We start from the raw sequence: 12,766 nt of genomic DNA on the forward strand, positions 1-12,766 counted from the left end.
ACAAGTGAACATTTGAGATACCATACAATATGTTATTTTAGATTATTACAAATATAACAATCATTCTTTAAACAAAACAACACTAAAAGTCACATTGCACGGCTCAGTTTTTCATCTAAAGTCAAGACCACTGTGCCCTCAAACTACATGGTAGTCGTTTAGAAGTTATTATCACTTGACTTTGGGAATCTCAGGTTGCAGTATATTCAAAGCGCTGGTAATACAATCAGGTAGTTAATTACTTAGCCTTTTTCATACCAGAATTTACTAAACGAGAAATAATGTGAACAGGCAATCTATCAAGGTACAGAGCAGCAGGTCTCTAGCCCAGGCGTTCTTAAGATTTCTAAGCTCGAGACCCAAATGTACTGTCCTCGAATGACCCAAATTGAGAAGAAATAGTGTGCGATTATAAATGTTTATTCATAACTTGCGACTCAACTCTTATGTTTGGGGCCCACTTTGGGTACCAAACCACAGTTTAAGAAACCCTGTTGCTAGTCAATTCAAGGTGTCCTGTCGATTCCAATACTAGGAAATTACATATGTTTTGTGACATGTTATTTCGCTAGACAGAGATATGGGTTAAATGAATGAGACTGATTTGATTCAAAATAGACCGATTTTCATACCCGCGATAGAAATTACATCTATCTCCAACGCGTGGGGGCTGTGATTTAGCTGGTCTAGTAAACAGGACATCCTGAGTTCAAATCGCAGCTGTGCATTTCTTTTTACCCATTGGTGGAAAAGGTCAGAGGGGAGGGATCTCTGGTTTTCTCATCCAATGAGTTTTGAGAAGTAGGCGAGGCGAGAGGGGAGAGGACGTGTGGAATATGCAATTGAGATATTCCAATGTCTTCGAAAAAGGACACTTTTTGAAAGAGTTAAAACGTACCAACTGTGTAAAGTTGAACTGGCAAACAACTCAAGCATTTAGCCAGCTTGTACACGTCACTTTCCCAGCATAAATATCCCCTATAAGCAAACTCCTGTAGCTCGCTGTGATCTTATAGTGGTCAGTACTCTGCATTGTGGCCTCGGAAATCCTGGTTCGAATCCCGGTCACGGCATTGCTTTACAGAATGTCATGGCGAAAGGCCCTTACTTTGAATGAGTTTAAACTTACTGTGTAAACTAAGAAACTCTGCCATTTGATAAAGTCCTGCAGCTCATGGTAGCTTAATGACTTACACAAACTGATTCATCTGCTATTTCAAAGGTTCTTATGATTTTTAAAATCAAGACCCAAATGGGAAATGTACTGTCCTCAAACAACCCAAATGAAGAAGAAATAGGGTATGATTCTAAATGTTTACTCATAACTCGCAACACACCTCTCACATGCTCAGGGCCCACTTTTGTTCCCAAACCATAGTTTAAGAAACCCTTTTGCTAGTCAATTTAAGGCGTCCGTATCGATTCCAATATTAGGAAATTACATCTGTTATTTTGACATGTAATTTTGCAAGACAGAGTTATGGGTTAAATGAAAATGACTGGGTTGATTCAAAATAGTTGTGGGTTTTCATACCCACAATGGAAATTACAGCTAAGGGTGATGTGGCTTAGTTGGTTTAAAGTACCTGTCTAGTAAACAAGAGATCCTGAGTTCAAATCTCAGCAGTGCCTTCTTAAATATTTTATTGTACCCATTGGTGGAGAAGGTCAGAGGGGATGGACCTCTGGTTTTCTCATCCAATGGGTTTTGACAAGCAGGAGAGGCGAGAGGACATGAGAATTACAAAACTGACGTAGCAAGTGTGTAAAGCTGAACTGGCTAACAACTCAAGCATTTAGCCAGCTTGTACATGTCACTGTCCCAGCATAAGTAACCTCCACAAGCAAACTCTGGTAACTCGCCGTGATCTGTCCTCTTTCTCTGATCACATTTTGAAGACAATTTACATTTGTAAACTCTGTTTCAAGGTACTATCTTTGTTGAAACCATTTTTCCTCTACTCCTCTTTTCTCCTCTTATCTCTCTCTCCTCTTAGTGTCGCTGGTCATTCTCTCTCTCTAGGCATCATTCCTGGGGCCATGTTGAACAACAGGCTGAGTTTACGGAGCTGTTCGTTGGATGAAAGAGACTCCTCCCACAGGCGCTGGTTGGTCTCTCTCAGAATCGTCACTTCCTCCATCAGGGCTACTTTATCCTCCCTTTCCTGACCGTCACAGAGAGAGAGGTCATGGGGTTATTTAAAAAGAGATGGTGAAGTGGTCGAAATTGATTTAATGATGAGAGATGGGGGTTGTGTATCTGAGGCGGAAGTGTCGCACCTTCTCCAGGTTGCTCTCCAAGTGTCTCAGCAGCGCCTCCAGGTGGTGAAGTCTTGACAGATCACTGGGCACTTCACTGTAGAGAAGCAAAACATCTTGTTAATAAAGAATAACTTCAACACAAACTTCATGAGGGTAAAAAACAAATGTGCTGAAGCTGAATTAAAATGCATAACTCTATAAATGGCACACTCCAAACTTATCCATGTCTGTTTGAGAATTCATATCTTACAGGACTTAGGGTCATTAAGTCGGAGTACAGCCATTATGAGTGTGTGTCCAGTAAAGGGAATGGGACCATAGAGAGAGAGAGTGTGTGTACTGTACCTTCTTAATGTGGGCTGGGCATTGTAGCCCTGAGGAGGGTAGTGATTAGGTGGGCAAGCAGCAGTTCCACCCTCTGATCCATGCTTCTTGGACTTGCTGGGAGGAATGGGCTCCACTGTCCTCTTTGCTACAAGCATAAAAAATTAACGCAACATACACTGATATCACAAAAAAAGCATTGCATATTATAATTTGGTCTAAAATGCCTTGCTCCTCACAAACATTCATAGACAAACTCAGGCACATAGACATGCTTCTTGCACACACAGTCTCCTACCTTCATAGGCCTTGGCAGCATTGACAAGTTTGCTCCACTCCAGGCCCCAGGAAGGGGCCAGTAGGGGGATGTGCCCGGGGTCCCATCCCTCTGTCAAAGACAGCTCAGAGGCAGACAGATCTTCAAGCCCCTCCAGCTCAGGGCAGTCAGAGACTGGGGAACATGCCAGACTGGAATCCAGGGGACCACTGCCGAGGCTGATCTCTGTAGAGAGGCTATGACGGCAGGACTAGAGGACAGAGCTGTGGTCAGTTAAATGAGTACACTATTGAAATCAATTTTAGAATAAGGCTGTAACGTAACAAAATGTGGAAAAGGTCTAGGTTTCTGATAACTTTCCGAAGGTGTGTGTTTGTATATACTTTGTAAGCATTAGTATGTGAATGTTGCTGTTAATATGTTTATTATACAGTATATCTTTATCTTATCCAACTTGCCACAACTGAACTACCTTCTGGAAAAATAAAGTAATTACAGTGCCTTGCGAGAGTATTCGGCCCCCTTGAACTTTGCGACCTTTTGCCACATTTCAGGCTTCAAACAAAGATATAAAACTGTATTTTTTTGTGAAGAATCAACAACAAGTGGGACACAATCATGAAGTGGAACGACATTTATTGGATATTTCAAACTTTTTTAACAAATCAAAAACTGAAAAATTGGGCGTGCAAAAATATTCAGCCCCTTTACTTTCAGTGCAGCAAACTCTCTCCAGAAGTTCAGTGAGGATCTCTGAATGATCCAATGTTGACCTAAATGACTAATGATGATAAATACAATCCACCTGTGTGTAATCAAGTCTCCATATAAATGCACCTGCACTGTGATAGTCTCAGAGGTCCGTTAAAAGCGCAGAGAGCATCATGAAGAACAAGGAACACACCAGGCAGGTCCGAGATACTGTTGTGAAGAAGTTTAAAGCCAGATTTGGATACAAAAAGATTTCCCAAGCTTTAAACATCCCAAGGAGCAATGTGCAAGCGATAATATTGAAATGGAAGGAGTATCAGACCACTGCAAATCTACAAAGACCTGGCCGTCCCTCTAAACTTTCAGCTCACACAAGGAGAAGACTGATCAGAGATGCAGCCAAGAGGCCCATGATCACTCTGGATGAACTACAGAGATCTACAGCTGAGGTGGGAGACTCTGTCCATAGGACAACAATCAGTCGTATATTGCACAAATCTGGCCTTTATGGAAGAGTGGCAAGAAGAAAGCCATTTCTTAAAGATATCCATAAAAAGTGTCGTTTAAAGTTTGCCACAAGCCACCTGGGAGACACACCAAACATGTGGAAGAAGGTGCTCTGGTCAGATGAAACCAAAATTGAACTTTTTGGCAACAATGCAAAACGTTATGTTTGGCGTAAAAGCAACACAGCTCATCACCCTGAACACACCATCCCCACTGTCAAACATGGTGGTGGCAGCATCATGGTTTGGGCCTGCTTTTCTTCAGCAGGGACAGGGAAGATGGATAAAATTGATAGGAAGATGGATGGAGCCAAATACAGGACCATTCTGGAAAAATTGGAGTCTGCAAAAGACCTGAGACTGGGACGGAGATTTGTCTTCCAACAAGACAATGATCCAAAACATAAAGCAAAATCTACAATGGAATGGTTCAAAAATAAACATATCCAGGTGTTAGAATGGCCAAGTCAAAGTTCAGACCTGAATCCAATCCAGAATCTGTGGAAAGAACTGAAAACTGCTGTTCACAAATGCTCTCCATCCAACCTCACTGAGCTCGAGCTGTTTTGCAAGGAGGAATGGGAAAAAATGTCAGTCTCTCGATGTGCAAAACTGATAGAGACATACCCCAAGCGACTTACAGCTGTAATCGCAGCAAAAGGTGGCGCTACAAAGTATTAACTTAAGGGGGCTGAATAATTTTGCACGCCCAATTTTTCAGTTTTTGATTTGTTAAAAAAGTTTGAAATATCCAATAAATGTCGTTCCACTTCATGATTGTGTCCCACTTGTTGTTGATTCTTCACAAAAAAATACAGTTTTATATCTTTATGTTTGAAGCCTGAAATGTGGCAAAAGGTCGCAAAGTTCAAGGGGGCCGAATACTTTCGCAAGGCACTGGATATTCTATTTCTTTAAATACTGTCTCTTTTTTTGTTTGAGGTGCATCCGCCTGGGAAGGTGCAGGTAAGAGTGTGACTTGTCATGTGGCTGGTTGTTAGTTTTTACTGTCTGACTACGTTGAGAGAATATATTTGATTATTCTTGATTTGATTATGAATGAATGTGTAGGTAGTTCTTCCCTCGACCCTGCACTGGTCCAGAACCTGTTTTTGTTTGTATATTTCATTGTGTGTTTCTTGTCCTTTAACTAGGTTTTAAAGAGAAGTCTGTGGTTTTGACTAATGGTGGGGGAGAAAATAAAACCTGTTGACGTCTTTATCGGAGGCAGAGCTCCCAATGCTCTTGTTTAACTAAACCTGTGGTGTAGAATTGGCTACATTTATTTTTCTATCGCCTCACTTGTGCATCTATGATGTTTCTAGATGGCAGCCTTTACACAGGCAGCCCAATTCTGCTCTTTTTCACTAATTGGTCTTTTGACCATCAGGTCAGCTCTGAAAAATATCTGCTGTGAAAAGATCTGACGTGATTGGTCAAAAGACCAATTAGTGGAAGAAATATCAGAATTGGGCAGCCTGTGTAAACGCAGCTGATGTGTGCCTAACTCACTGCATCCCTCCCTGAGTCCTCTGTGTCCAGTATGATGAGCCTCAGTTCCTCCTCTAGGTTAGTTGTCTTGTGGGTCTGTCGTGGAGAGGGCGGGCCGCACAGAGAGGCCAGGACACGCGGCTGACCCAACACGTTCTGGGACGTCATGTCCACCTGTCTGATTACAGAGTGGTACAGTTATCTCAACACACTGCAACTCCTGTCTGGATCAACTCAATAGAAATACTCCTGTCAACTCAGATCTCAAAATATCTAAATATTACAGAACTATAATTATTCTAAATCAATGAATTACACATTAATGAAGTACTTGGTACTGGCACTATACAACAACTGCATTAATATAGAATAACTCTCTCCTCATGCTCAAACTCACACAAACACTCACCTCTTGATTCTGTTACTGTGAGGGCTGTCAGTCTTGATGGTGTTGTCTGTATTGGTGTTGTCCTTGTGCTGCCAGGTTGTGAGTCTCCTATAGATTGGAGTGGGACTGAAGCTTGGCTGGTAGACAGGCTTTTGACTGCGACTTGGCTGGTGCTGCTGCTTAATGACCTGCTGCTGGTTTGGTCTGGGTTGCTGGCTCTGGTGCTGCTGCTTAATGACCTGCTGCTGGTTTGGTCTGGGTTGCTGGCTCTGGTGCTGGACAGGGTGGTTGGAATCCGAGGGGCTGGATGTAATAGTGGCTCTAAGCATGCGAGGTTTGTCCACTGTGGTAGCGTTATATCCCTGAGGGCTGCTGTAGACACTGAAGGCAAAACAAACACACACATACCATATCCACGGGTACAGCACAGACACACAGAGCAGCACATACAAAAACACACCACAAACACAGCAGACAGAGACACATCAAATAAATGCACACACAGTGGTGACGTGAAAACTCACACTTGGCATGCATAGACATTTTCTAATCATATTTCAACACCATTGAGACTTACCCAAGCATTAATCCAATAATTTATTGCTGCCACGATGCCCCACCCAGTGTGTTTTTATAAGTTATGTGTCATATGGTGATGGTAGAGGGGAGCGTGTGTCCCACGTTTCCCCTAATCCTCCCCTCCCTGGGACCCTGCGGCTCTCAGCTGACCCAGAATCCGCACACATATAAATCTATACCCCACCAAGGTCCCTCCCACTAGGGTCTCTGTCTCACTACGCCTGTCTCCCACCGGTGTGTCCCTTTCCTCCCTCCTTCCCGTCTCTCACTCCCCATGTCTCACCCACCAGGGTGTCCCACCCTCACTCCCCCTGTCTGTTACTCACCAGGGTCTGAAGACAGGCAGTGCTCTGCGGGGCAAGGGCAGGGGCAGGGTTTGGGCGTGGTAGCTCTGACACTGGTTGGTCCCCCCTCTGCTCCCAGTGCTGGGTCTCTGTGGAGGGGGGCTGTATGTGCCCCAGCCATGCAGGGACCTCTGGGGGGCCCTGGGACAGGCATAATGGGACTTGGCCTCCTGAAGTTGTTGAGTGTCATCTTGGGAGTACAGATTAGATGTGTCAAAGTCTCTGCCACTGAAGAGGATGTCCAGCCCAATCCCCTGGTGAACCCCCCTCTCACCAAACCAGCCCTTGTGGGTAGGGCTATAGGAGGCCATCATGGAGAGAGAGTCACTGCTGGGTGGGGGTAGTACAGCACCTCCAACTGAGAAAGAGTGAGTGTTTTACAGAGGTAATGGTTGGTATGTTCCACAGCACCTATGGGGGAATGTACGACCAGACTGGTTTGAAAGTGTAAAACAGAGTGAGGGAAAGAGAAATACATAAGCAAAAGCCAACGGTAAAATGTAAAACATGCATGTACAATATAACCGCTAACAGTGTGTGTGTGTGTGTGTGGCAGTACGAAGCAGCCTTCTTCAGCCCTAACCTTGTACAGTCTTTAGGAGTCTCATATAGCCGTCTCATTTGCTATATGAGAGGAGGGGCTGTCCAGAGCCACCCTAGAAAAGGCACGGCTATATGCTCTGGGCCTGAGGAATAAAGGGCTGATTGTTCATGTGAGTGTAGTCAGTGCTCCCTTTGTTCACACCATGCTGCATTATACTTCACTTGGATCCACAGCTCTGGATTGCACTGAATAGCACAGATTGAACAAATCAATGTTTAAGGAATTTGTTCCTACATTGTCACCAATTGTTTTTTTCTGCTTAACCTTGTATTTTGCATTAATATCAATCCATTATTTTCCAGTCCATTTTAACATCCCAACCACAAAGCATGTATCAACCAAATCAATGACCATTCTTCTGGTCATTTTTAGAGAACAGGTTGTAACACTTTATTGTTGCAAAGTGTATTGACTAACCCTCACAGGTTAGTGCCCACAGGCCTCATAGCAGCACATAACAGGTGGTCAAGACTACCAGCAAAATTCCCTAAAGCATCCCTCAATCATGACCACTCGCAAAACAGTAGGATAGCTTTTGTCAAGTACATAGACTATGTAATCAGTCCATTTTGTCAAGTACATAGACTATGTAATCAGTCCCTTTTTGTCAAGTACATAGACTATGTAATCAGTCCATTTTGTCAAGTACATAGACTATGTAATCAGTCCCTTTTTGTCAAGTACATAGACTATGTAATCAGTCCATTTTGTCAAGTACATAGACTATGTAATCAGTCCCTTTTTGTCAAGTACATAGACTATGTAATCAGTCCATTTTGTCAAGTACATAGACTATGTAATCAGTCACCACTGATGATCAACGGTTGAATGCAAGGCAACAAAATACAACAGACAATTTGTCAGCCCTCACCTGCACATGCTAAAACACATTCTAAAGAAATCCGGGTATAACTTGTAGAGGAAAAACAGAATACTTACCTCTCCCAAGTGTCAATGAGCCAGTTCACATATCCTCAATGGGCTCACAGTGCTCTTTGTCTTTTTGTGTGTGTGTGCGTGTGCGTGCGTGCGTTCGTGCGAGCGCGTGCATGTGTGTGTGTACGTGACACAAGCCCCTATAGAATTTCATTTTTTGACATTTCATGACATGCTATTTTGGCTCTAAATATTTGCTGAGTAAACCATGTGTTCATTCCTGAGTGGGCTCAGGAGTGGTGCAGCGGTCTAAGGCACTGCATCTCAGTGCTAGAGGACGTTCCTACAGACCCTGGTTTAATCCTGGGCTATATCACAACCGGCCGTAATCGGGAGTCCCATAGGACGGCACACAATTGGCCCAGTGTCGTCTGGGTTAGGGGAGGGTTTGGCCGGGGTAGGCCGTCATTGTAAAATATTTCAAATTCATATAGTAGCATCAAATTCTATGAAGTCCATTGAATTAAAAACAAGATTGTTGGCGCAGAGCTATTAAACAGATCTGTCAGTTGTTTTAATTTCCTACATTTGCAATGTCCATTAATTTTCTTCCTCTCTTCCCATCCAGTTTACTTCACTAATCCACAAAACCAATCCATTGTCTGTGCTATCAAACCCACAACAATAGCATTCCAATTACACATTCTTTGTCGCAATGATTCTATGATTCTGTATGACCATCATGACGCGGTAAAATGCATCAATTCATGAAAAGGAAAGTGGGTAAAGCATGTGACTAGTCGCTTAGGATATGCTTGGGAGAGCTCAAATTACAATAAATATTGGATGAGGAGGCTGGTGGGAATGCGCTATAGGAGGACAGGCTCATTCTAATGGCTGGAATGGAATAAATGGCATGGATTCAAACATCTAGAAACCCCATTTGACTCCAAATATTCTATTCCAGCATTAGAATGAGCCCGTCCTCTTATAGCTCCTCCCACCAGCCTCCTCTGATGGGATCAATTAAAACAGTTATACCAGACTGGAAGACCTTTATATCACAACTGAAACAAACCATACAGGTAAAAAGTTTAAAGCTTAAAGCTAGTCCTTAGTTGAAACAATAACAAAGCGGCCACCCAACCTCTATTTTGGTAAGGGAAGCTATGCGAAGGGCATGGAGAAATGTGACCTTGGATACAAGGACTGACCATTCATGATATAAAAATTATAATTTTAACGATGTTTTGAGGCTATAAAGTGTTTGTTTACATGTACATTGTTTACAGAGTAAAACAAGCTTACATTTTGGGTTCTGATGGGGTATGACAGTTTGACTATGCTTATGAGGCATTTCTAAGTGAAATTCTTCAAGAATCAATGGGTAAACATACTGAACAAAAATGTAAATGCAACATGCAAAGATGTTACTGAGTTACAGTTCATATCAGGAAATCTGTCAATTGACATAAATTCATTAGGCCCTAATCTATGGATTTCACATGACTGGGCAGGAGGGCAGCCATAGGTGGGTCTGGGAGGGCAGCCATAGGTGGGTCTGGAAGGGCATAGACCTACTCACTGGGGAGCCAGGCCCAGCCATTCAGAATGAGTTTTCCCCACAAAAGGGCTTTACTACAGACATAAATACTCCTCAGCTTCACCAGCGGTCCGGGTGGCGGGTCTCCTACGATTCCGCAGGTGAAGAAGCCGGATGTGGAGGTCATGGGCTGGCGTGGTTACACAAGGTCTGCGTTTGTGAGGCCAGTTGGATGTACTGCAAAATTCTCTAAAACGACATTGGAGGCGGCTTATGGTAGAGAAATTAACATTAAATTCTCTGGCAACAGCTCTGATGGGCATTCCTGCAGTCAGCATGCCAATTGCACGCTCCCTCAAAACCTGATACATCAGTGTCATTGTGTTGTATGACAAAACTGCACATTTTAGAGTGGTCTTTTATTGTCCCTATCACAAAGTGCACTTGTGTAATAATCATGCTGTTTAATCAGCTTCTTGATATGTCACACCTGTCAGGTGGATATCTTGGAAAAGGAGAATGCTCACCAACAGGGATGTAAACAAATTAATGCAAAAACTTTTAGCGAACTAAGGTTTTTCTGCGTATGAAACATTTCTAGGATCTTAAATGCAACACTTTACATGTTGCATTTATATTTTTGTTCAGTATGTCATTCATTTTTAAGTCCAAACATACGGTAGATGTAGCAACTAAGGATGGTATATTTAAATATATCTGAGGACATATTTCCAATTTTTTTTAAACCATCCATTCCATTTGAATTCTAAAGGAGAAAGAGCAGAAGAGCCAGGAATCTCAGTCCTATTTTTTAGGTTCATCTAAAGATGAGGAGCAAGAAGCTCCACTGTACTCAGATGCATCTCCAAGTACACATTTTGAATGCACCTGTGCCCCTAACTACCTATGTTGCCTCACAACTTTCTCTGGGTGAGGTGGCACAGTGGTGGGATTTTAGTGGGGGGACATCCTGCTCAGGCAGTGGTGTAAAGTACCTAAGTAAAATTATTTTAAAGTGCTATTTAAGTCATTTGGGGGGGGGGGGGGGGGGGGTGTATCTGTACTTTACTATTTATATATATATGACAACTTTTACTTCACTACATTCCTAAAGAAAATAATGTACTTTTTACATACATTTTCCCTGACACCCAAAAGTACTCCTTACATTTTGAATGCTTAGCAGGACACGAAAATGGTCCAATTCACACACTGAACAAAAGAACATCCCTGGTCATCCTTACTGTCTCTGATCTGGCAGACTCAATAAACACACATGCTTTATTAATAAATGGTGTCTGAGAGTTGGAGGGTGCCCCTGGCTATCCATAAAGTAAATGGTGCCATCTGGTTTGCTTAATATAAGGAATTTGAAATGATTTCTACTTTTACTTTTGATATTTTAGCAATTATACTTACTTTTGACACTTAAAACCAAATACTTTTAGACTTTTACTCAAGTAGTATTTTACTGGGTGACTCACTTTTATTTGAGTAATTTTCTATTAAGTTTACTATTACTCAAGTATGACAATTGGGTACTTTTTCCACCACTGCTCAGGCATAAAGTGAGTCACCTGCTGAGACTATGGGTAGGGCCAGCTGACGCACTACTTGAGCATCCCTATGGAGAGGAAGTACCGGGTAGAGCACCTGGTGTTTGTGCCGACCCAGCATATTCTGGTGGGGGCCTGCAGTGATCTGCCTCTGTGTGTCTTCACTGACACCCCCCAGGAGATGACCGTGTTTCAAAGAACCACCTGCCCTGCTTCTGGAGTTGCCATGCACTTCTGCCCCGAGACCAACTAGCCGCTGACCAGAAGCATGGGCCTCATTGCCTTCTGGATGTCCCCTCAGACACCCCTGGGGCTGGTGAGAGTGCGGGACTGAAACGGCTGCTCCCTGCACAGGGATACCATGGTGGGGCCCTAGTGACATAGCGCCAGACCTCCATCTCTACGACCTGTGCAACCGCCACGTCAAGAGCTTTGAGTTCACAGGCCAGCGTGAGCTGCTACAGTTCCACGGCTGCATCCGGGCTCTGCTGCACTGTATCAACAGACTGGCTGCAGCCGGGCTCTGCTGCACTGTATCAACAGACTGGCTGCAGCCGGGCTATGCTGCACTGTATCAACAGACTGGCTGCAGCCGGGCTCTGCTGCACTGTATCAACAGACTGGCTGCAGCCGGGCTATGCTGCACTGTATCAACAGACTGGCTGCAGCCGGGCTCTGCTGCACTGTATCAACAGACTGGCTGCAGCCGGGCTATGCTGCACTGTATCAACAGACTGGCTGCAGCCGGGCTATGCTGCACTGTATCATAAAAGACTGTCTGCAGCCGGGCTATGCTGCACTGTATCAACAGACTGGCTGCAGCCGGGCTATGCTGCACTGTATCATAAAAGACTGTCTGCAGCCGGGCTATGCTGCACTGTATCATAAAAGACTGTCTGCAGCCGGGCTATGCTGCACTGTATCAACAGACTGGCTGCAGCCGGGCTATGCTGCACTGTATCATAAAAGACTGTCTGCAGCCGGGCTATGCTGCACTGTATCAACAGACTGGCTGCAGCCGGGCTATGCTGCACTGTATCAACAGACTGGCTGCAGCCGGGCTATGCTGCACTGTATCAACAGACTGGCTGCAGCCGGGCTATGCTGCACTGTATCAACAGACTGGCTGCAGCCGGGCTATGCTGCACTGTATCAACAGACTGGCTGCAGCCGGGCTATGCTGCACTGTATCAACAGACTGGCTGCAGCCGGGCTATGCTGCACTGTATCAACAGACTGGCTGCAATGCTACTGCTACACAGGTAATGCCACAGGCTACGTGTAGACATGGAGCTGGGACATAAG

General features: G+C 44.0%; 1 protein-coding gene across 2 annotated transcripts; it reads right to left on the minus strand.

The window, feature by feature from the left end:
- Window positions 1-18: 18 nt before the first annotated feature.
- LOC110533803 (uncharacterized) lies at window positions 19-8,764 on the minus strand. Of its 2 annotated transcripts, XM_021618325.3 has the most exons (8): window positions 8,426-8,764; window positions 6,865-7,293; window positions 5,981-6,340; window positions 5,593-5,749; window positions 2,885-3,113; window positions 2,608-2,734; window positions 2,281-2,356; window positions 19-2,165 (listed from the first exon to the last, which is right to left on the minus strand). In XM_021618325.3, the coding sequence occupies exons 2-8, from the start codon at window positions 7,194-7,196 to the stop codon at window positions 2,007-2,009; spliced, it is 1,440 nt and encodes a 479-aa protein (XP_021474000.2). In that variant the 5' UTR covers window positions 7,197-7,293; window positions 8,426-8,764; the 3' UTR covers window positions 19-2,006. The 2 variants fall into 2 exon arrangements, with proteins under 2 accessions (XP_021474000.2, XP_090042658.1); XM_090186532.1 differs by lacking the exon at window positions 8,426-8,764 and having other exon boundaries at window positions 6,865-7,306.
- Window positions 8,765-12,766: the final 4,002 nt, after the last annotated feature.

The sequence above is a fragment of the Oncorhynchus mykiss genome, chromosome 10 (assembly GCF_057628025.1).
Source record: "Oncorhynchus mykiss isolate SJ-2025 chromosome 10, ASM5762802v1, whole genome shotgun sequence".
NCBI lineage: Eukaryota > Metazoa > Chordata > Actinopteri > Salmoniformes > Salmonidae > Oncorhynchus > Oncorhynchus mykiss.